Raw genomic sequence first — 25,731 nt, forward strand, 5'->3', positions numbered from 1 at the left:
TATATATATATATATATATATATCAAATGCGGACAGGGGTTCTTGTGCAGCCGATGCATAAATACACCATATAGTATTCAGAAATGCACCAGAGTGAAATGCACAACTGCATCACACACAAAAAATACATCACACCTAATAGTGCATTTTCAAACACTTTGTGATACATTTATGTGTACCTAATGATGTGTGATTGCACAGGAAACCCTGTCTGACAGGAATCTAACCATATATATATATATATATATGAAATTACTCTTTTTTAGTATTTACCCAATTAGAGTGACTTAACAAAAAAATCTTGTCAAAATTAAAAAAAAAATTGTATATGTGCTTTAAAAAAAGCTATTGTTACAATGTAGTATAGCCAAAAGAGTAAACAATTGACTCCGCTAAGGCTCGAACCCACTCCCATCATCCATGGGAGAGTGTAAACTGGGACACCGGGTGTCACTAGACCACAAGGTCTTTGGCCTTTATATATTTATTATTCGTGAACTGATTAACCTATCGAAAATTAAGTCAGGTTGATGACGTGCGTATGATGGAGATAGATTGTAAGGCGATATGCATGATATACCGTTGTAAGGATTATTATTGTGTGGAATTCCAATAAATAGCGGACAAAACCACGAGGAAATTCACAATTTGCATCAGAGCCGACCATCCCCTAGCTAGCTAGCATCGGATCGGACTAACGAATATTTATCAGTACATAATATAAAAAAAGAGTTAATTACTGAAATGGTCTATTGATTATAGCAAAATTTAATTTAAATAATGAAGAGTGGAGCTATGAGTTGGGCAATGTGGGCGTAAATCAATCCGAACAAACTAAAGATATTGAGAAAAAAAAAAACTTAATTTAAAAAAAAGTTGTTTACTTTATGTGTTAGATAAGGCCCATAATTTTGTTATTTAGTCGGACCTAACTCGAACAAATTAAACTAAAGAAATTGAAAAAAAAAAAAAAAAAAAAAGAGCAAAGCAAAGCAAAACAAAAACATAACTTTAAAAAATGGGCTATGGATTTGCATAGGTCCAGGTTTGTATTGTTTGGCTTAGACTATGCGAATTAATTTTTAATTGGGTCATCTTGATCTAGTCCAAATAGTAACCGTGATCAAATTTTAACCGGTCTAACTCGGTCTGCTCATTTGACATCAAAGAAAGAAAGGGAGAGAAAGCATATGTGTGAGAGAATGAAGAAAAAAATATTTTTCAAGTAAAACTTTTATAAAAATTTCAAAAGACATTTTTCGCTTAAAATGAGTCTCTCTTTTTTTCTTTTTCTTTTTTTTTTTAAACTACAATGTACAGTTTTTATGAATAACTAAATACTAAAAAAATTCAAAAATAACTTTCAAAAGTCGTTTTTTAAGTTTCTAAATTCATCCTTTTAAGTGTTTTTGAGACCATTGTAACAACATTGAATATAATATGCTAAATCATTAAGGACAAGTGGTCATGACTTATGAGTTGAATTGAAAGCAAATTGAATATACATTATTGTTACACCAAACAACTTTAATCTATTATTAAAGATTTTATTCTTATCGTTTCCCAAGTTACGTTATTCACTTGAATTGACTCAGTTTCTTGGAGTAGTTCACAAAACTTTTTAAAAAAATTACTACGTATAAATTATATATAACTAGCTACCTACTGGTGTATATTTCTTTAATTAGTTGACATTGAAGATTTGATGGAATCTAAGTCCTGGCAGATTAAAAAAAAGTAATATAAAAAAAAACTAAAAGAGTCAAAAGACACAAAGAAGTCAAATTTTATTTTATTTATTAATTAAAATTTTATAATTTTTTTTTTTGGTTAGGAAGAATAAATAAATATTTTTGAAGTATTCACATTATATTGAATATGTATTTTGTAATTAATAATTCGTCATGTAAATATAATAAAATCTACGAATTGAATTGAATTACAGGCCAGATTGTGCAACTTAACACTTGAAATTAAAGACCGATCGAACAATTTTGATTTCAATTTCTCTGACTTTGGTGGCAAAATATTTATATTTTTCTAGTGGATTTGAATTATGTATTTTAACAACCATTGCATATGCATGCATGCAGTCCCATCCAGTGGAGAGAGGAGCTAGCTACTGCAATCATTTATCACCTTATAAATATTACTTTGAACATCTCAGCATGCATATACCTTAGTCATTGGTCTTCCTTCAATTCTTCTTCAGATTTTTTATGACTCAGTAATATTTCTTTAATTATTTTTATTTTTATTTTTATTATTTTTTGGTTTAACAACATGAGTTATATGTTTAACAAAATAATGATCCTTTACCGACCAATGTTGGTCGGAACTCCTAGGACGGAGGTGATGGTCTACCCATCCAAGATTTCTAGTTGAATTTGGTGTAAGTCAATCCTTCCATCCATAATAGTTGTGTTAATTAGTTGGTAATTGTGTTTAGTATTTTTTAAAAAATCTAAAATTTGGTCAAATAGTGTTAGTTAGAAGTAACTATCAATCAACAATTTTTCTTTATCGGCTAAAATGTCGAAAAACATTAAATTTTATAGAAATAGTTTTAATACATTACAATAGTTTTAGTAGCAATAGTTTTAATACATTATACAATCATTTTATAGAAAAACAAATTAAAGAGTATGTAGACTACGTAAATTCAATTGTTTTTGCGTTACATATATAGCACATATATACATTCTTAATTATATCCCCAATGGCAGTCTTGACCTAACAAGAAATATAATTCTTCCCAAAAGGTTGAAATCCCCAATCCCCGACCTGACAGAGTATTTGGGAGAATATAAATTAGGTTGTTTCCACACTGTAGCGGGCGAGACTCATCCCTGATCTTTCTTCCCAAATTTTACCAATGTATGTAACCAATTGAGCTATTCATGTGGGCTAAAAAGAAATAAAATTAATTGTCTGGATAATTGACCATTCTCATTATTATATGAATTAGCAATTTACGAATGCTTTCCTTTCAAATGTTTGACTTATACCGGCCAGATAGTCAAAGTGAGACATATTTAACGGTTTTAATTAAACGTATCGTACGTGTCAAATAAAGGTCAACCCGCACTTGCTTAACATGATAGTAGAAGTGTAAATCACGGTAACTTATTGATTCATTAGGTAGAAGGACAAATGTCTGGTGCCCACAAAAAGTTCACCATATTAAATGAATCTCTCACACTCATACTTTCAAGATTTGATATATTGTATATGTTCTTATCCACAATCTACCACTCACGAACCAAGGTAGTTACCCTGCCGGTACCACTTTGTAAATCATGGGTTCTTCATTTAATATGGTGTGGCTTTAATTTATACCGTACCAAAATACTTTGGTAAATGCCTCGATGATTAATTTTTCTGCATATTAATAGAATTTTCTCCAGTGTCTTACAACATCATTAATTCATTGTGTTAATTTCATTTTTAGCCCTAGATATATAAGTGGCAGTCCACTTTTAGTGTTTTTTTTTATTAGAACATTTACCTTTGATCCTAATATTATTGTGGCATGACCATTTTTTGTCTACCGTCAACAAAATTGTTGAAATGACGTTAAATATAAGCGCATTTTGTTTATAAAGTGGATTGACCTGATATATTTTTATTGAAAAATTCCTATTTGAAGACCGAAATGTCATTGCATTTAAGGATATTTAAATGATTTCGTTGGTAAAAGACAAAAAATGGTCATGTCATGCATCCATAATGATACTAAGACCAAAATGAAATATTCTGGAAAAAAAAGGACTACAAGTGAAATGTCCCATAGTAATCACCTCCAATGAGGCTCAAACCTATACCATTCCATATAGGAGTGCAAGCGGGTGCCACTAGACCACAAGGTCTTTGGCTATTAATACAACTTCAAATAACTATGTTTTTACCAATAGTGAGGGAACATAATCATTTGGCAATAGTTATTTTTTAAAAATTTTAGGATAATGAAAATTTATTTTAATAATGAAAATAAATAATAATAATTTTAGTTATGTATATTAATAGTTAAAATAATATTTCATTATTCAAAATTTTTTAAAAAAAAATTATTGACAAAATCCTAAATGGATATGTTTTTACCCTTGCAATAATGAGAAAGCATAGTCATTTAATATTTTGCCAATAGTTCTTTACACAATATAGTGTTTTCTTTTTAATAAATCTATTTGATTAGACTAATAAAGGCTACTAATTAAATGCCCGTAAATATTTAAAAAATACTATATATAAATAAATAATCATATAAAATGGAAGAAACCATACATCATCTCTTGTGCGTGCTATTTGCACTAAAATCACACCACCGTCGTCTTCATCGCAAGGGAGAATATCATGGACTTCATACACACACATCAATGAATACATTGTACTTTAAGGGTGTGTTTGGTTGGTGGGTTTAGGCCTAAGGAATGGGTATGAAAGTGATTGTTAGTGTTTGGTTGATAGGTTTTGAGAATGCTACTATGGGTTTGGAATACCCCATTAATGAGAAAACTCATACCCTTATTAAATAAGGGTTTCATTTCCCTTCCTCATTTCTTCCCCAACTATTAATAATCATTCTCATTCCACCCAACTACCAAACATGCTAAATACTTTCACCAAAACCCATTACCCTTACCAAGTATTTGATACCCATTCCTATTCCGATTCCCATGTGCGAACCAAACGCACCCTAAATATTATATACTTCATTTTTATTAGACAAAATATTTTAATTGCATTTTTGTTACAAAAAAGTACCGTACCGTTACACCATTAGCACGAACTTTGTTACTATTTAATGAATTCTAAAATTGATGATTTCGATCATCACGGCTACCATTAACCTACATCTATCATATATATTTTTTTCTTATTTTTTAATTATCATTTTACTAGAAACAACATATAACTATTAATGTACTCTAAAATAATGTACTTTATGTACAAAAATAATGTACTTTTAGTATATTAAAAATGTACTTTTTATTTATGGTTCACACAGCTGTGTGGACCATTGTCCATGCAATAATGATTGCTTAATAATAATAATAAGCTTGCAAAAATTAATAATAATAATAATAAATAAATAAATAAATAAATAAAATGGTGGGTAGTTTCGGGCTTCTGTTATTATCTTTCCTGCAAGCTAGCTAGGGGTTTCCTTGTATGATTGGTGTGCGTGATTGTAGAGATTTTTTGTTGGCAATTTGAATTGCTCGCCGGCGTTTCAACATCGTCGTCTCTTCTCTACGTTTCGTTTGCGTTTTTCGTCGCCGGTCGGAGGGGTTTATCGCCATGACGACGTCAGGTTAGTGTTTTCCATTATTTTATTTTCGCTGGGGCCGGTGTTGTCTTGTACTGTGTGTATTAGTGGTTCGTTTCCGCCGATAATGTTTGTTGTGTGTTATCGACGCGGCGATGCGTCGGATGTTTGCGTCATTGTTCCTGCGATTGTGCGGTGGTGTGAGTGCAGTGGTGCGTTGAGTGCATTTGTTTGAGCAATACTGTGCAACCATCTATGAGTTCATTCGTGTTTGGAGTGCAGTGTTAGCTAAGTACGGAGTATTATAGATAACATTTTTTATTTATTTTGTTAATATAAATTTTATACATGATTATTAAACTAATATATAAATTCTTTCCTTTTTGTTCTCTCTCTATATTTTTTAAAATATTTTCACGCACCGCACATAGAAAATGTGTACTTGTAGTAAAATTATAGATTTATAGAATTTTGGCATCTTTATAATTATGGGATTACAATTATGACACAAATTGAGAGAACAATTATGTGATGATTGTGATGAACAAAATCTATGAATACATTTACAAATCAAAAATTTAAATTTTAATTTTGAATGTGTTAAATTATAATCTTCAATTTTATAGTAGCATATAATTATAAAATTAACCCATCATATTATTGATTTAATTAATTGAGAATTTTACTGATTTTCTTTTTATATTTTTTTTATTTCATATATATATATATTGCATTAATTTTTTAGGAATTATTTACTTGTAATGTAATATAAATATATATATAAATAAATAAATATATATATATACACACACATACATACATACACACATGCACACATATATTACAATTATAGTACATATTATTATGTTCAATATATGGTATGTGAATATCCTCAACCACCCACGTGTAAGCCATCCCAAGCCTATCAATCATAGCCAAACAGGCGTCTGACGTAGTCCCTATCGTCAACCACCTCAAATACCTCCCCAAGCCGCCACACGCCTGAGCCCCTCACGGGCAGTCCGCGAGGGGTTTGGCCGAGACAAGCCAGGTGCGCTTAGCGCGCCTTGGTATGCATCCAAGTCGGGTGGGGTCGCGCCGTCTAGCGACCCCCTTGGTGCGCCGACGACACCCGGCACCGCGTGTCTTGCCCTCCATCCTATCTTGAACCGCTTTGCACCCCTCTCTCTTAGGTCCTCCTCCAATTTAATTAATTACTTAACAAGCCCAATCCCAATTACCCCATCAATTTTATTTGTTGTGTGCACATTGTGTATCATTATGTGTTTGTGTGTTTTGTTGACATCTTGGGTTGTGTTTGTTTTTCATAAGACATGGTGATTCATCATGTGGCTCTCACGGGTGTGTTATGGATATTTCTCCAGATGCACATCTTGCCCGTCTATCGCCCCGTTAGAACTTTGAAACACCTCCACCTCTTACCTATCAGAGACCTAATTTGCCCCATCTCTCTTTTGGCCTTACCTTGCACCCCTCTTTCTTGGGTCTTGCTCCAATTTAATTAATTAATTAACAAGCCCAATCCCCAATGACCTCATCAGTTTTATTTGTTGTGTGCGTATTGTGTATTATTCTGTGTTTGTGTGTTTTGTTGACGTTTTGGGTTGTGTTTGCTTTTTGTAAGACATGGTGATTCATCATGTGGCCCTCACAGGTGTGTTATGGATATTTCTCCAGTTTCACCTCTTGCCCGCCCATCGCCCCGTCAGAACTCTGAAGCACCTCCACCTCCTACCAATAAGAGACCTGATCCGCCATCATCACCACAAGTGCCGAGGCGTGAGGAATATGAACCATATGATCCGCTTGCTACCAGATCCATTGGTGAGGCTATGGCTTTACGTCCCTACAAACCTCAGTACATAGACTCCATCTCTTGTGGTGTACAAGAGATGGTGCCGGCGGCTAGGCGGTTATGGATGGATTGCAGCTCCATGAATGCCTTCACCTCGCACTTAGTGGGTGATACCATGCATGTAAGCACTATCCTTTTTTTCTTCTTTTTTTGTTTTGCTAGCCGAGCTATCTTTTTCTTTTTTTTTTTGCAGGTGACCATGCAAGCTATCGCGTTGCGAGAACGTGTGCAAGAAACCTCTCGAGAATACGCCCAGTCATAGCAGACGCGCCAGGCTTTGGAGGACGAGCTCAGTCAACTCCGTGCAGCCCACGACGCCTTACAGCAGGAGCATGGCACCCTCCGGAACAATCACTTGAGCCTTAGGCTGGAGCATGAAACCTTACAGGAAAAATACAAGAGGCAAGAGGATAGTTATGCCATAGCTCTCCAATCTGCTATTCAGACTGCCATCCATGACTGGCGAGGATCAGAGGACTTCGTGCGAGCTGCAAATGCACACGCCATCATATGTATGCCCACCTTACTACAATCTTGGTTGGATACTCCGTACATGTCAGGCGAGCCCATTGTAGAGCTTATGGCGGGTTGGCAAGACTATCGCGAATTTACGAACCCTCCTTTTATATGCATGGTGGTGCTTATGCAATTATTCCAGGGTGATGCACTCTCCTCGTGTTATTAGTTGCTGCAATTGTATATGTTGTGGGTTGCATGTGTTAATACTTGAAATAACTCCATTTAAAAAACTTATATTGTAATTATATATTATATTATAGTGTAAATTAATAATTATTTTTAGTTGGAATTTGAAAATTGAGATAAGATTTAGATTTATTAAATGAAGTATAAGTTTTTTTTAAACACTCGTTATTCTTTAGAATGGTCACAAAGGTATCATCACACTTCATAGCAGTTGGCATGTATAAGCTTATATTTATTAGTGCAAATAATGTGCTAGCTTAGTTTATTAAAATTCAACATTTAGAACATTAGTCTAAAAATTTCAAAAGTTTTAATTGAGCTCGCCTAATAAGCTTGATAACTTGAAATTTTAAATAATTTAGAGTCAAGAATTTTTAATCTGACAAAAAATAAAATAAAATTAACCGACCTGATAAGTTGAAAATAAAATAACTAGTTGTGATTTTTCCCTAGCTAGGATTCTACATGCTCTTAAAAAGAAACTCGAGAATGCAACAAATTAAAGTAATAATAATATATAAACATATTTAATTATGGTTGACCATCTATCATATCCCACTACATTTCTTGTACAATACAATGAATTATAAAAAGAGAAAGAGCAGTTTCCCTGGAGCTTCTCCAAAGTTTCGGGGATGCTTCATTTATGGTAGCTAGTCAGTGCATTGGCTGCGGAAATTTAACTGGAAAAGGTAGCACACGTGGCAAACAGTATTACGTACGGCATAACGAAAAGTATAGGTTACTTGTTTCCTCCGGCGGCCACCATCTCTGTCTTTCTCGATCTTCATTTGCATCTTTCCATGGAAAATATACTCCATCACCTCTAAATTTCCCGATCCGGCCCTGTCGGTCAAGACACCTATATACATATAATATAATAAATTATATTAATAATTTATAACAAAACACAAAAATTTACTTCTTTAAAGTACCAGGAAATTGGACTTGTTTCTCGATCGTTGGTAGGGCGATTTTCTGAAATGAAGCACATACAAGCAAACTATAGCTTAGTCTTAGGTTCTTGTTTCATACAACAATTATCGATTGCAACTTTTAGTCCCAAATTATACAATTCTAAAAATTGTTCCAAATGTTCAGCTTTTATTTAATTATTTACTGTATTTATTTTTCACTTTTATTTCACTAAAAGGACTAAAAGTAATAAAATATAAAAATCATTAATCTATCGTGACAAATTTTATAGAATTAATATATTCTCCATATTAAGTGAAGCAAATTAAATCCCTCTGGATCCGAGGCTGATGAATTAAGTCAAGCAAATGAAGCTAGCTTGCATGATGGAGATAGATTTAGGTAGATTGTAAGGACTGTGGAATTCCAAATAGAGGACAAAGCCATCAAGAAATTCACAATTTGCATTAGCATCAGATCAGAGTAACAAATATATTATTTATCAGTACTTATAATAAATACTTTGTAATTTTAAAACTAATATAATATAATTTTCATTATATATCATACAAATGTTGTTTAATATATCATTGCACAATATTAATATTCATTATATATCCACCTGATTATGGACCATATATATATATATATATATATATATATATATATATATATATATATATATATATATATACACACACACACACGAATATATCACATAGATTACTACATGTTTATGTATATATCAATAAAATTATATATATAATGCTTTCTTTCACTTAAAAAGTACTCCGTAATATATAACTTTTAAGAATATTTATTTACTACACTGCCATTGAATTGTTCAATTCAATCCACCAATGCACAAGTTACCTACCTATATATAAAAAGAGTCAACATAATAAACAAATACAAATAGGAGTTTAATACAATAATATATAATACCATCTTAAGAAGTACATATTAAGATATAATTTTAAGAGGAAAATGTATATACAAATACAGTCAACAAATAATGTTTTTTTTTTTTTGAATACTATTAACCCTATTACATGTAGTATCTGTCCATATACTTTTCTCAACTTACTGAAGCCCAACAAAGTCAACAAATAATGTTTATTTAAAGAAAATAAAATATTAATCACTACGTATTATTTAAAAAATAATAATCAAAACAATGAGTTATAACAATATATATTTATATAAACGAATAAGTTTAGTTTGTATGAGACATGTAATACTTGTAACTAACTAAAATTTAATATTTTTCTATAAATACATAAAAAAGTATTGCATATATGTCTTATGTGAGATAGCGCTAGGCTAGTTTTACACATGACCTAGTCTGATCTATATGAATTTATTCTTATAAGTTGATAATTACTCACACAATAATTATTTATTCATAAAACCATATATAAAATTTCAAATCAACTTTAACCCCAAGTCCATCAATATCTACCAAACACATATATACACAAAAATTCTAAAAATAATTTTCATGTCACTTACTATGTAAAGCGAATATGAGGTTAGGTTAGGTATTCCTAAAAGAGTAAAATGCTAGCTAGATACCCCTCATATTTTTTTCCTTATAATCCAACCATTACGGGCACATAATAGATGGGAAATTTAAGAGGAGATCAGGATAAATCATTTTCCTTCCTAAAATACCACACCATTTAATATTTCAACTAATTTTTTTAATTAACACATTATTTTAAATTAAACTTTTTTTCGTAAGAAAAGAGCGGATGATCCCAAGAAGTCAATGACCTCACCCTAGAATAGACCGATCGAGCCCTACTCCTCCTAACTTCATCATCCTGAAGAAATCTGCACAAGGAGGCTTGTTAAAACCTGAACAACACCAAGCCTTTCTCGTTCAGAACAAAAGTTTAACCAGCTTGCTAACTACTTTATTTTGTTTCTGAGTCCACTTTAAACTCACTTCCCATTCCCGATAAAATTAAACTTGAAATCACATAAGTTGTGTTAAATCGCACCATCGTTGACAATAGACACTAATTAAATTGTGAGGAAATTAATTGCCATTTTGATTATCATATAAAATATATTCAAAATGGAGAAAATTGGTGTGTGGAGCGTTGAAGGCATGTGAATATGTGATGATATGGAAATTACGTGAAAAATGGTTGGGCGGTTTGTAAATTGTAATCAGCTTCTAGTCTTCTACTATATACCGCCCAATCCATGCATATTGCCTTCTAATACAAGTCAACTCAAATCCAGTATCGGAAAACCGTGGTCCGGTCTAGCTACCAGAAATTTCCATTTCTTTACCAACCATGCAAACTCCGTTTTCTAGTTTTACAATTTCAATCTCAATAATATAATCATCCCAACACACATCCATATATTCATGTGCACTACCACCTTATCATTAACATGCATGTGATTAATTATATATATTAAGGTTTTCGATTCAAAATTGTGCATTATTTGATGTATCTATTTTTGTTTAATTGAAAAAGTAGGTGTACCATTTTTCTATTGCAATTATAATATTCTATCCGTCTCATTTTATATGTCTGATTCAGTTAACAAAGCTTGATTGAAGTTATTACAACAAAAAAAAAAAAAATCAGATCTAATAACTATAAAATACTATAACAAAAATAAAAAAAATATATATATATATATATATATATATATATATATATATATATATATATATATATATATTTGATTTGACTAATAAATAGTAAACATGATTAATTAGTAAAATGGGACAGAAGAGTATTAAATATTCAATGAATATCTCTAATACAATCAATGAATTATATTTAATATAACTAAAAAGAATATCACATGACTTCAAAATTAAAAATGGAAGACTAACTAGCCATATTTTTTAACAACCTTTACTAGTGACTAGTTCTATCGATTATTTTCAATTAGTGATCAGTAATTTCGCAAAATGTTCAAAAATGTCATTTCTTACCAAAAGTCTTGTGTTTTTTATCACTTTCTAGCAGTTAAAAATTTTAAACATTTTAGTTATGCTTTTAAAAAAATGACTAAACATAATAACATATAAACCTTACTTCTATATATTATCGTACAACAGTATGAAAGATACGTTGAATAATATGAAATTTAACTTCATGGCCATAATAAATGTGTTACGTTGATATATTGTATACTTACCTTTTTGAGCTAAGCTTTTACGGAATTTATAAATTGGATATAATATATATATGACTTTCCAACATATAAAAGAAAAAAAAAAAAAATTGAGGATGTCTGTTCTTTGTTTGATAAGTCCACTCACGTGCCCGTATATCAAACGATCCTTTCGTTCTCACTTGTGCAGTTTCCCTTCAATTCTTTATTATTAACATTTTTTAAATCGTAAACAACCACTATAAATACGGAGCCAAAATGCTTCATTTCCCATCACAATTTCCTTCAAGTAAAGCCTTCATTGCATACACATACAACAAACAAACCCACGCATTTTCTTCATGGCGGCGGTTCATTGCAAGATTGGTATAATCGGGGCCGGGATAAGCGGTTTAGCGGCGGCTAAGCAGCTTTCCGAGCACGAGCCGGTGGTTTTCGAAGCCACGGACTGTATCGGAGGGGTGTGGAAGCACTGCTCTTTCCGGTCCACTAAGCTGCAGACCCCTCGCTGCGACTTCGAGTTCTCGGATTTTCCTTGGACACAAAGGGATAATTCCAGTTTCCCTACGTACCAGGAAATTCTGGATTACTTGCATTCCTATGCTACTCACTTTGATATTTTGAAATTTGTCAAGTTCAACTCTAAGGTTGTGGAAATCCGGTTCGTCGCAGACCGGGAAGCCACCGGTTTTGGTGGTGACAACGGAGAATATGGAAGCATGTTGCCCGGCCATCCGGTTTGGGAAGTTGCCGTGCGGACCAGCCAGTCCGAAACCCTGCAGGTAATTAATAAAATGTTCTTCATAGCTACCTAGCTAGATTGCTGCCACTCCAATATTGGATGCATGCATGCATGTCCTCATAAAATTATAAGACATTTTTAGGGTTCCGATCAACACAAATATCGATAATACCGAATATAATAACCTTACACCGGCATAGATAAACATCCTAAAATTATATCTATCAAACTATATTTGAATTTAATTATAGGTAAGGCAGTTAGCAGCCTATTTTCTTGGTTTAAGTCGATCAATTATGGCAACTTAGGCTGGCTGTTTACCTAACTATGGGCAATTTAGTTTGGTTTATCACCTTATAGTCTTTTGCTGGCTAAAGTCACAAGTAAAGTTTACTCTATGCACCTACACCCTCGAATCGTGGCAGTAGATTTCCCTCATAACCCAAAAAAAAAATTATCTATAGCTTGAATTTGTAAGGTAATAGTTAATTATGTTAACTCTCTCTATATATATGATGACAGTGGTATACTTTTGAGTGTTTGGTGGTGTGCACCGGAAAATATGGTGATGTGCCAAACATACCAAGTTTCCCTCACAACAAGGGGCCTGAAGTGTTTCAAGGAAAAGTGTTGCATACACTTGATTACTCTAAGCTAGACAAGGAGGAATGTACCCAGCTTCTCAAAGGGAAGAAAACTGTAGTGTTTGGATACAAGAAATCAGCAATTGATCTTGCTGTTGAATGTGCAGAAGCTAACCAAGGTATGTTCGTTCGTAATTTCTTTCTCCTTAATAATTAATAATTAATTATTACTTTCTTTGACCCTAGATTTTTCCTTTAATTTGTCAAATTAGTAAGGATTAAACTGATAGTTTATACATAAAATTATGGTATATATTTTATATATAAGTGTATCTATGTACATATATGTGTGTATACATACATGTATGTATTATTTTTTAATAACAGTGATATATCTTGACTTCCATGAAAGATGCAGTGTTATCAATGTCAAAGTTTATTTAAAGATTTATTTTTTTTCAAAAAGGACTGGAGAAGGCTAGGAAAGACCTGAAACTAACATATATACAATAAGATGGAGCTGTCAAAATTCAATCAAGAATTAATATGGAATTGGGGATTTGACCAAAACTTAATTAATATTCACTCTTTACACACAGATGACAATACTTAATAATTAATGCTAGCTGGGGGGAAATTCATCAAAAGGCTAAGAATGACTTTACTAGTCGTTCAAACTTCAAACCTGGAAAATTAATGTTTTAATATTCTCATCATAATCAAGATTGTTGAGTATTTGTTTCTTTGTATTTTCTTGGTTGCTTTTACACTTTCCATGATAGCTGACTTAAACATGTGCATCTTCTTGAATAAAGGAACTGATGGGCAAGCATGCACTATGGTGATAAGGACCCTGCACTGGACTGTTCCACACTACTCCATTTGGGGTTTGCCATTTTACTTGTTCTTTTCAACCAGGTCTTCCCAGTTCCTGTATGAACGACCCAAACAAGGCCTCGCTAGGACCCTTCTCTGTCATCTTCTCTCTCCTTTGGTAAGCCCACCTAATACAAATAACATCCTCTTTGATAATTTTAGATTATTTGACCTGATTATTTGATTAACTTGTTATACAGAGAAGAGGAGTTTCTAAGACTATTGAGTCATATCTATCATGGAAGCTCCCACTTGACAAGTACGGTTTGAGACCAGACCACCCCTTTGTGGAAGACTACGCATCTTGCCAAATGGCAATCTTGCCGGAAAATTTCTTTCAGGAGGCCGATAAGGGGAAAATCCAGTTCAAAAGAGCCTCCTCAAAGTGGTGGTTCTGGGAAGGCGGAGTTGAATTCGAAGACGGCACAAAGCTAGAAGCCGACGTCGTGATTCTCGCCACCGGTTTCGACGGCAAGAAGAAACTCAAAACTATCCTCCCAGACCCCTTTCGCAGCCTGCTCGAATTCCCGGCGTCCGGCACGATGCCCTTATACAAGGGAACGATTAATCCTCTGATTCCCAACATGGCGTTCGTGGGGTTCATCGAGAGCGTCTCCAATCTCCACACGGCGGAGATTCGCTGCAAGTGGCTGTCGCGCCTCGTGGACGGCCACTTTAAGGTTCCGAGGGTGGAGAAAATGGTGGAGCAAACACAGGAGGAAGTGGAAATCATGAAGAGAAGTACGAGGTTTTACAAGAGGAGTTGCATTTCCACTTTTAGCATTAACCACAGCGATGAAATCTGTGAAGAAATGGGGTGGGAATCGTGGCGGAAGAAGACATGGTTGTCTGAAGCTTTTAGCCCCTACAACAGCCAAGATTATACAGAGGAGAATTGAAGTGATATATATCGTCCAGTTTTAATTTGGTCAAATATAAACTGCGGGCCTCCCAAATGATATATCCAAAACATAAATTAAAGAATATTTATACTAAAATTATATAGGAATTGAAGGAGAGGTATCATGTGTCGTTTAATAAAGTGTGTAATTAACAATTTTACATTCAAAGATTTGTAGTTACGTTGGTCAATGATTGTATTTTATTATTTTTGTTGTTATTAATTCATGTATTATTGGTCATTGGAAAGCTAGCTAATTATCCACAAGGAAGTTAATGGAATTTTATATTTTAAAAAATTTTGCAGTTACAATTTTGACTTGTTTTTGTTTGATCACTATTAACTGTTTGTCTTGGTTAAACAATCAATATAAGTGTTTGATTAATCACTGTTTATAACAACTTATTGCTAAAGACGATAAAATTCAAAACAAATTTTTGATAAAGTCATTTTGCATGTAATCAGCTAACAATTAATTTACAAAACATCTTTTTACAATCAAGTAATAATATCAACTAGTCAAACTCATCCCACTAACCCAACCAGTAAACAACGATTTACCAAACACTCACATAGTGTGCACAACCCAACTCTTTTGCTTGATTTGTTTGTATAAAGTAACAAAGCGTAGGTTTGATTTAGTTTAAATTTGTATGGATCACGCAAATATAAACGGTAAGCTATAGTCACATCAACCTTGTATTATATTGAGATTGACCATCCAATCCCAATGGCCATAACACAATTGTATTTTTCGAATAAAGTTGAAAATGCATATTCCTGCCTTATAAACTCTTTATAACTACGCAATTTATACAGCTAGCTACCTAAACCAAAGCTACTTTCCGCCATCTTTTCACTCATAGGAGCACGCCACTCATCAGCATTATAACAATCAGCAGACCAATATGGCAATATCTACCAACTTTTCATACTGCCCCATAAGTGGAAATAATTTGCAACGGAGTCTAGAGCGAGTTTTCCCACTCTTCTTCTCGTTTAGAAGGTACCTGTAAGCCCAAAACCAAATACATACATGCAAGTCAGAAAATAATAATATCTACATTTTATGGACCTAGAATCTAATAAAATCTACATTTTCCTCGACTTTAAAGAGTTTTGCAAGGAAGGTCAAATCTAGAGTACAGGGACACCACAACTAATGAATTCTATAGGTTATATTCCAGTAAAGGTAGAGTGCTTAAACACAAATTTGTGAAAAAGCTGAAATGCATCGCTAGGAAGTTGAAACTTCCCAGTGCAAAAATTTAATATACTATCAATGAACAACGCTGATTAAAAAAACCATGCATGTCTACTTAGTGTACCTGCCACAAAGTCGCATTAGAGGGATTTTAAGCACAGGTAGGTGCTGATATCAACATCACTGAATTAGTCCACTCACAGTCCTTTGATGCCAACACATTCCGTATCCACTTCTTCTCTGAGCAAAATATAATCATAACAACATCATTTTAAAGTTGTTATCATGATTACAACCATTTTGTCCTGTTAAAATTGTTAGAGCTCTTTATGCAACTTCAAACCAAGAATTTTCAGTTCAGCTCTACCTCTATAAGTTTGAATGTGGTTATCATTTTAATTTGGGAGAAAGGCAAGCGCAGATATAAAGTAGATGCCCTCTTAGGTTTCTAGAGATAAATCACCGAGGAAGACAAATCTGCATAAACCAACCTCCAGTCCCCCATGTATTGAATCTAGTATACAAGCAACAGCATACATATTGTCATGTAGGCCATGTTCTCAGGGATCCACAAGCTATGCTGTTTTATGACATATCTAAATGAAAACAATGAATACTCTACATTCTCAAGCAAGAAGTTTGCATAGACAACTGCTTACCCTGCCTGATGCATTTAAAATAGCTCTTTGCCTCTTTCTTCATCTGGCTCAAGTAAGCTCTCTCTAAAAGCAGAACCAGATCTCTCTGAAGAAGCCAGCTTAGAAAGAAGCCATTGCATGTAACCAGGGATAGGACTAAGTGTTGCAAATTTTCTGCAACTTATACATCAACAGTATTGACTCAGAAAACTGGCATGTGGGGGAGGCCATCAGTAGTTTTTGGCAGTAGCACAACAGAAAAGAAGTTTTTGTTCCTAATTTCCCTCATGCAAAAAAGGAATACTCTCTTGTGTGGTTCTCAAGAAGGTGACATAACTAATTAAAATAGAACTTACAGAGATGTGTGGCATATGCTTCTTTACCACATCAATCACACGTTTGATCAGAAACTTCCCAGGGTTGATTCCTGATAAACCAGGCTGCAACAGGCTGATAACCCAGAGAATGAGAAGATCATGGGTGTTATGAATTAGGTATACATAAGGTAATAATGAGAAAAAGTATTCAAGTTCCAACACTAATTTTTAAGTAAAAAAATAACTTTCTCTAGTAGTTATATGAAGATAAGGATGCACATGTTCATTTTTGAGGAATTCAAATTCAGATGTATGCAGGAGCAATATTGTGTAATAAATGAAAATCAGTTTATTTTCGTTTCTCCAATTTCATTATGTTACTCAGGTGAAGTTTCTTGGTGATATTCAAGACTTGATTCTGTCAAGTGAAAATCATTCCAGAATTGAAGAGAGGAAACTATGGTTTCACGATATTCCAACTGTAAATACAGAAATATATATATATATATATATATATATATATATATATATATATTAATGCCTACCTGAGTTGATGGAATAGAGTAAAATAGTGGCATCACATTCAAGTATTAGAGGATCATCCCATAAGACCTCCTGCATTATCTATATATAGTTATCAAAGGCATATTTGGGCAGAATAAATAAATCATCTAAGACAAACTTCTACCTGCATTCTCTGAGCCGCATCCTTCATAAGTCCATCCAACTTCAATAAAAATAAGAGGCTCACCTGAAGAAAATCAATCATTAGACTTACTGTGGTGTAGATTTCTGAACTGGTTAGATTTACTGCAGCACAAGGTCTATCATTAGACTTACTGCTGTAAGTCTAACCAGGTAAGAAAATCAATAGCACATTCTAATGTTTGCGAAAAAAAAAGTATAACTAACCAGGTATTGCTGGATGAAAATATTCAAACCAGCAGCAACCTACTCCTAGCCTCCTTTTCAGATCCATAAGGAATACTCACAAAGTTCAAATAAGAAAATCACCTCTATTTAACTTGTTATGATCTGTGTAAAATAGCCATAATATCCTCTAATAAGTTTGTTTATAGATTCCTGGTCTTTGGGGAAGCTCAACATTTAGGGCCCAAGGGAGAAAAATATATGAAGACAACTGATGCAAAGATTCTCATTTGCTACAACGGAATTGTGGCACAAATATGAAGGGGAATAAATTTTGATTTTATTAAGAAAATATATTTTGATTCTTCTTTCATGGGAATCCCTAGCCTTTTATTAGTACATAGGCATAACACATGAAAGAGAATCCGATACAATTGTAGTTCATTGATGACTTCACATGAGCAGCCTATAAATGACATTGTTACAATTCGGCACAGATTCGTAATACAACGGTGGGTAAAGATTAGAGGAGCAAAGGCTATCAAAAATCAAGCCGATTCCATTGTCAAAGTAAAACCTTTGCTGAGGTGATGCAAAACAATGTTACTGTTATTACTGATCCCAGTTGCTGATTTTATAATCCAGATCACTTGGATGATGTCAATGTTTCCAATTCTTCTACTGCTTGGTTGATAGCATGAAGGATCATTTTCTTTATCTGTGAAGTGCAAGGGAAAAAAGGTTAAGAAAAATAAGTTTTTTCTTTGCATCGAAAAAAAGATGTAAAATGAGTGGCACGAAGATGGTACGGTACCTCTAGTTTGTCTTCCCTGGCCTTGTGGTTGACTGGTAGTGTCCTGAATTCTTCTGTAAGTTGGATGCACTCTTTGATGTTTTCAGGAGAAATGAAGTCTGCCGCAACTTTTGTACATGACTGAGTGCAGGGAGTGCAATAACAGTCACTAATCATGGTGAACAAAGCAACAAGTAAAATGAGATGATGTTGAGTTAGGCCACATACCTTAAGATTTCGAACTTGGTGAGGGCAGCCTGCAGGAATGAAAACAGCCTCTCCAAGTCTCTGTTCAAATGTCCAAGGTTCTATTCCTGCATGATTATTAATTAAAATGAATATTTATACCTAAATTATAATCAATGCTCCTTTGACATGAGAGGGAAGTGAGATCAATAATTCAATACTAACCAAACTCTTCCTTGAGTTTTCTTTTGTGTTCTAAAGTTAAATAGAAGCTTTGGTCATGAATTGGATGAAAAACCTGTTTAGTAAGGGAGACAGTCAGCATTAATCAGTTAGTGGGACAAAAGTCATGGCAGTAATGGATTTACTTTACCTTTTCAACTGGACAACAGTAAGTGTGTCTAAATTCTTTTGAATGCTTTATAAGATACTCATTTAACTTTGGCACATCCTCCCTTCGAAATATATCCCAAAGGGCACTGCCTGTACCATCTGTTAGCTCCTCTGATGGAAAACTTCTTGGAATCATGTTGCAAGACACGTCCCCTGTTCTGGTGTGTGCCTCGTTGTCCCAATCTGAAACCTTGCAATCCCCTCGCTCAAGGCGCTCCTTTTCATCTTGAAGCATGTGCTTTTCTTTCAATCTCTCAATTGTAGACCTCTGTTCACCACTTAAAGCTACTTCTGCTGTGTGCGTCAAAATGTTTACCTGAAAATATTCAGATTTTTCAAAACAAAAACAAAAACAAAACAAAACAAAACAAAAGAAACAAAAACAACAAAAAAAAGTAGGAGCTGATCATAAAACATGATGAGGGGAAGGGGGTGTTTTAAACCATACCGCATCTGACATATCACAATGAAGCTTAGTTACAGAGTCCCCTCTTCCAAGTTCCTCTTTAAGCCCATACGCTATGTACGTCTTGGGACCTAAATCAGGTTTTATGACACCTGCCGGCAACTTTACACCAAGATTAAGAATTCCATCCCTTAGATCAGTGTATTCCTGGAATGGCAATGCACTAATAAACTCGTCACAGTGGCGGGGTAAGAGATTTTCAAATTTATCAGATGGTGGCCAATCTTTAAGTTTGAGCATCTCTGGCCAGAAATTTGCATATGTTCTCCCATCTGTATAGCCTTTGAAAAATTTTCGCGTACTAATCTCAACCTGCAAAATTCAGCGTGGTAAGTGATATCAAACATAGGCTTGTGGAAACTTACTGGGATTGATGAACAAGAAATGAAAACTTTAATTGAGAATCTCAGGTAAATGTTATCAAAATCATATGCCTTAATGCCATGAAAATAGCATGCACAATGCATACATGTTTATGCAGAAAATCATATAAATGTAAAGGACAATATGAGTCATGACAATACGCTAAAACTACCTCACAACCAGCCAAGCAATCAATAGCTTTAACTTCTGACATTTTTGAACTGATATTTGAATTTGTGTTCTCGCACAAGGCACGCCACATAACCATTGGTTCCCAACTTAGACCAGAAGTCTGCTCAAGAACATCTCGAACAATCACTGGTTCACCCCTAGCCCAATGACTCCGAAAGTGAAAAAGCTCTTCCTCCTTCAAAGCATCCCTCGCAGTAGGACAATACAAGCAGTTGTCATTAGAACCTATTCTAGATGCTGATCTACATAACTTTTCAGGGTCATTCTTGATATCAACTGGCCAACAAGTTGTCTTGACACTATCAAATTGGCTCAATCTATTTTTTGCTCTTGCTTCCAAAGTTGAGATCCATCCTTCTGGAAGGAGACACTTGAGCTCTAAGACATGACTTCCACATCCACCCATTTCTTCAGGAGCACATGTGATACTGCCATCACTATTGGCAGTCCATTGATTCACTGGTTCATTCTGATCCCATGACTTTTCCTCGTCAACAAATTCTGGTTGTGGATCACCGCCATGAATGTAATCATATCCTTTATTTTTATATTTGAAAATTTCTCTTACTGGACATCCTGGAAACTTGCCTTCACGAATCTCCTGACAACAGCGCAGACAGAGCTCATATGAGCAGCCAGGGCAACTTCGGTGAAGATCCACAATTGAAGTTGAACATTGATTGCTGTTCCCAAGGTCATTACAATGGAGATATCAAATTAGAAATGATCAAATCCAATATATGATTAATTTCATAAATACTCACCAATAGACTCTCTCATCATTGTAACATATTGATTCTTTGACCTCAATTGAAGATGAAGATACACCTTCCATAAAAAACCTACATCAGCTTTCAAACTACTCCCAGAAAAATGGTTGTGTATGCACTAAAGATGCATACCTTGAATAACAGATTCTGCTTCTATCTCCTGAATTTGTTCTACATGAATTTGTTCAAGGAAGGGGAGAAGTTTATCGACTAAATAGTGAAGATGCTGAAGTTTTTCACCATCTGTGAGATCTCTTCTTGAGGTCTGAAAGTAGAAAGTATAAAAGCATGTGTCAAAAGACAAATAAGAAAATGCATAGTCTCTGATTCAAACAAGCACATTACACATGTACCCTGATGAAGCCACTCAAGTGTAAACACTTGTTGCAATTGCAATTCCCACGACAGAAGGGGCAAATCTCTGAAACTTCTTCCTCTAACAGCTGGGGATACCTATTTTGTTGGTTAAGAGAATCAATAAGCTAATATAACAAATGATACTATTTTTAATTAGTTTGAAGAAAATTGTCAAAGACAAGAACCAAAGAGGGAATGCATATGATTAGAAAATTCACCATTGCTTGATGCACCGAATGCAGTAAAAGTTCTTTTCACACTTTTTGCAAGGAACAACTATTCTTCGATCTCTCCTTTGACATTGATGACACATTGCCAATTGTGCAGACTGTACAGCCCTTACCTCATTAACCTGGCACAGGAGGGGATGAGCTTTAACTACCACAAGTTATTTATATAAAATGAAGTCAATGACAAGGAGAATGGGATTAAACCTAAAGAAAAATGTTAGAAACAGTGATTACCTTCATAGTTTTAGATACATCCATACTGTCCTTACTACTTTTTGAAACTGTCGAATCGGACAAGGAAGATGATGGAGATGAAGAACTAGTAGATAGTTTCCTAGAGTAATCTTTCTTTATTCTTGTGCCATTTAGGGTTTCACTCAAGCGCAAAGCATTTGAATCATCACTTTCTGCTGTAATCATAATATGTGAACCATTATTTAGACTCATTGTCTTTGTTGTCAGCACCAAATCTTCATCGTCATCTTCATCATCCCAATCACCAACATAAAAATCATGATCAAGATTATATTTTTTGTATGATGCAGCAGCACGTCTTGTTGGCATTCTGTTAGTGCTTAAGCTTTCAATGTCTTGAGTTTTCAGCATGCTTTGTCTAACAAGTGATGATCTCGAGTTGTCCTTGCATCCACCCCACTCCTCTTCACTTCCATCATCCACCTTGTCCATCATAATTTCATCTTTAGAAATCTCATTATTCTTTGAAGCTCTGGTGCAATAATCTGAATTTTTTTTAGGTTTCTTTTGTTGCAAATGCGCAGCTACTTCTGTTGGCTGGATGTATCTTTTAGTCGTTGACTTCTGATCATTCTCCAACTCATTTTGCTCTTCACAACTTATTTTCTTTCTAATAGGTTTTCTTTTTACACTCTTTTCCTTACTGGGAGTTATCTTATAAGAGTTTCTCTTATTATGAATTTCATCATCTTGAGTGAACAGTCTCCGTTTATTTCTTAATGAAGATTCTAGACTGTACCCTTCTTCCTCTGCGTCCTCCTCTCCTCCTTCATAACCATACTGTGGTTCATCACAACAACTAGGATCTGAATTAATGCTAGAAAAATTGGAGGCACTTGTGCCAAATGAACTTTCACACTTGTTCCTCACCATGCTTCTATTTACTGGTGTTTTTATTCTTCGCCCTGAATCTAACTTCATCACTGGTACTTCAGTGCATTCCAATTCATGAAATGAAAAACTATCTTCAACAAGTCTTTCGCTAATTGAAACAGTCCTGCATTTTTTGGGGGGTTCTGGGGAGGCCTCATTCCCTCTCTTGACTGATGCTTCAGGCTGTTGGGGGAATCTCACAAAATTGCGCTCGGGTTCATCATCTTCAGAGTCTAGAACAATCCGTCTCTTCCTACCAATCTCAGAAGTGCTTCTCATTCTCGGAATGCTTTGCACTTCCTTAATCATCACTGTTCTTGCTCTGCTATCAACAGTGTCATCTTCATCACTGAGGGAAAAAAAAAACACTCAAGACTGCTTTCCAAAATACTGTACAAAAATAAAGCATATAAGTTTTACTTCTTTCTGATGACTGATCTTTATACACAACATACTACCTACAAGTTTTCCAGAGTGTGATCAGGGAAAAGAAGAAACAAAATCTGACTACACATTTCAAGGTAGTTCTATCATCACAGAACATCAAACTGAGAAGATCGTGGATTCCACATCAAAAACCAATTCTCAAACCAAACACTGATATCAGAGAATAAACCTAGACACTATGCCATCACTGAATTACTAGATATAGGTAAGCACATACGAATGGAACTGGAACAAATTTGCTAACAGTAGGGATGGAATTAGGCCACGCCTGCTCATGTTATGGAAAGACCTGAGCCTATAAGCAGGCTGCTTTAGGCTACAATAGGCCTGGCTTGGCTTAAAGTCTTTTTAAAGGCCTATTTAATACGTAGGCCAAGACTACATGTTGTAAGCTCTATTTTAAGGCCTACACGTTATAGCCTTTAAATAGGATTTGAGTCTTTTTTAAGGTCTACATATTTGTACCAACAAAAAAAATTAAAATAAAATAGAAAATAATAAATAATAAACCTAATACTACAACATTAGAACACCTGATAGCTAGTCCAATACTCCAATACAAAACTAGTAGTATAACAACAAATCCATAAGTCCAAAATACAAAAATTTAACACAAGTTAAATGCAATATACAAAATCACATCACAACCAACCAATAACCACAAATCTAAGTCCAAAATACAACAACCTAACAACATAAGTTCAATACAAATATACAATGTCTAGAATCACATGAAAACCAACCAATAACCACAAATCTATAAGTCCAACCAATACATCATAACATTTCAAACAGAATAGCATTAAGGCATCAAATGACACCAAGTCACCAAGATCAATCAAGGCTTCAACATAATATCATAATATCATAAAATAATAATAATAATAATAATAATAATAACAACAACAACAACAAGAATAATAATAAGACTATCAAGAAACGGAGAATTGTTTCTGCAAATCTAAATTTCTTTCAACCTGACTAAGTGTCTTTCTTTCAAGTTTCAAGCTTTTAAATGGTTTCTGCAAATCTAGATTTCTGAATAGCAGTATACATACTGTTTAACTAAACATGTAATAGGTCTTCAGTTCTTCACTAAAGGTAGGTGGGTTAAGTCCAAGACTTAGGCAAGGATTACAACGCCAATAGATTTAAATGTAATTTATCAATGAAGATTCAAGAATAACATTGATGATCTATAAAGATTCAACAATGAACAATAACATCGATCAAGATACAAAAACATCAGAAAACTAGACGACAAATAATAACGACTCTCAGAACATCTATATGCAATCATATAAAATAAGTGTAATTTTTAAAGCAGAGATCATCTCAAAACAGCAGAGCATATTTTTCAGATATACAAACAACGACATGCAGACAAAACTACAAATACGAAGGCTTCAAAATCCGTCCAACAATAAACCAAGAATGTACACAAATCCGCAGGCCGCAGGCGGCTTCGCGAGTCCTCACGCCACCGCCTGTTTCCGGTCGGCATCCGCAGCAGAATACAGAGAAAATGAAAGTATAAGACCAACCTAATTGGGCGGAGTCGCCGCACATCGTCACTCCACCGCCGGTCAGCCGCACCTCGGGACGTCCGCCGCAACTACGCACCGGGAGATAATCGGCCAGTAGCCAATTCGGGGTCCGGGAAGGGAGGGTGAGAATTTGTAAATTGAATTTTGTAAATTGATTAGGACTGAATTTGATATATATAATTAGGTTTATTTTGCAACTACTATACATGCATATTATGTCAAACAAAAATATATATAGTGTAATAATTTAGTAAATTAATACTCCGTATATATATAGTCTTCTGATACTCTATAATACTCTATAGAACATGTATTTCCGTGATAAGTATAGAAACAATGTTATTAACTTACTATATTCAGCGTTTCATGACAAGTATAGAAACACTATTATTAACTTACTATATGATGGTGTAAATGTAAACGGGGGTACGGATTTACACCACGTGTGTTTGTTAATGTATGATGTAGTGTATGGAGTGTGTATGCTTGGGGAGGAAAGCTATGGTTTCCTCCCTGGAGAAGATGAGCCAAGAACAAGAGAGAGAGAGTGAAGGATGGACATGATGAAAGGATCAAAGTGATCCATGCATTTCCGGATGCCAATACAAGGAGGGTCAGGTCCTTTATATAGAAATAGGACCTGACCCTTCAGGAATATAATATTACATTTGACCCTTAACAATTTCTAAGGGACACCCGACCTTTTAAGGGTACAACAATACACGGACTATACATTATATTTCTACAGTAGTCCTTGGGGGTATTTACCCATCACANCTTATTATTATTATTTTTAAAGAATTATTATTATTATT

The 25,731-nt window shown here is 34.3% G+C and overlaps 3 protein-coding genes across 7 annotated transcripts; 2 read left to right on the forward strand and 1 right to left on the reverse strand.

Moving 5' to 3' along the window:
• The first annotated feature begins 6,292 nt into the window (after positions 1 to 6,292).
• LOC116021738 lies at positions 6,293 to 7,982 on the forward strand. Its single transcript, XM_031262208.1, has 3 exons — positions 6,293 to 6,462; positions 6,945 to 7,266; positions 7,339 to 7,982. Exons 2-3 carry the CDS (start codon positions 6,952 to 6,954, stop codon positions 7,405 to 7,407), a joined length of 384 nt encoding a protein of 127 aa, XP_031118068.1. The 5' UTR covers positions 6,293 to 6,462; positions 6,945 to 6,951; the 3' UTR covers positions 7,408 to 7,982.
• A 4,271-nt stretch (positions 7,983 to 12,253) lies between these two features.
• LOC116022146 (probable flavin-containing monooxygenase 1) lies at positions 12,254 to 15,313 on the forward strand. The gene is made up of 4 exons (XM_031262732.1): positions 12,254 to 12,694; positions 13,177 to 13,417; positions 14,054 to 14,232; positions 14,315 to 15,313. Exons 1-4 carry the CDS (start codon positions 12,254 to 12,256, stop codon positions 15,011 to 15,013), a joined length of 1,560 nt encoding a protein of 519 aa, XP_031118592.1. The 3' UTR covers positions 15,014 to 15,313.
• A 383-nt stretch (positions 15,314 to 15,696) lies between these two features.
• Positions 15,697 to 25,102, reverse strand: LOC116022145 (lysine-specific demethylase JMJ25-like). 5 transcript variants are annotated; one of them, XM_031262728.1, is made up of 18 exons: positions 24,914 to 25,102; positions 22,029 to 23,271; positions 21,783 to 21,916; positions 21,561 to 21,660; positions 21,340 to 21,472; positions 21,202 to 21,265; positions 20,418 to 21,120; positions 19,865 to 20,194; positions 19,397 to 19,732; positions 19,249 to 19,321; positions 19,066 to 19,151; positions 18,859 to 18,978; positions 17,863 to 18,762; positions 17,720 to 17,789; positions 17,214 to 17,307; positions 16,879 to 17,031; positions 16,344 to 16,459; positions 15,697 to 16,025 (listed from the first exon to the last, which is right to left on the reverse strand). In XM_031262728.1, the coding sequence occupies exons 2-13, from the start codon at positions 23,229 to 23,231 to the stop codon at positions 18,691 to 18,693; spliced, it is 3,354 nt and encodes a 1,117-aa protein (XP_031118588.1). In that variant the 5' UTR covers positions 23,232 to 23,271; positions 24,914 to 25,102; the 3' UTR covers positions 15,697 to 16,025; positions 16,344 to 16,459; positions 16,879 to 17,031; positions 17,214 to 17,307; positions 17,720 to 17,789; positions 17,863 to 18,690. The 5 variants fall into 5 exon arrangements, with proteins under 5 accessions (XP_031118588.1, XP_031118589.1, XP_031118590.1 ...); XM_031262729.1 differs by having other exon boundaries at positions 16,879 to 17,037; XM_031262730.1 differs by lacking the exon at positions 16,879 to 17,031.
• Positions 25,103 to 25,731: the final 629 nt, after the last annotated feature.

The sequence above is a fragment of the Ipomoea triloba genome, chromosome 6 (genome assembly GCF_003576645.1).
Source record: "Ipomoea triloba cultivar NCNSP0323 chromosome 6, ASM357664v1".
Lineage (NCBI taxonomy): Eukaryota > Viridiplantae > Streptophyta > Magnoliopsida > Solanales > Convolvulaceae > Ipomoea > Ipomoea triloba.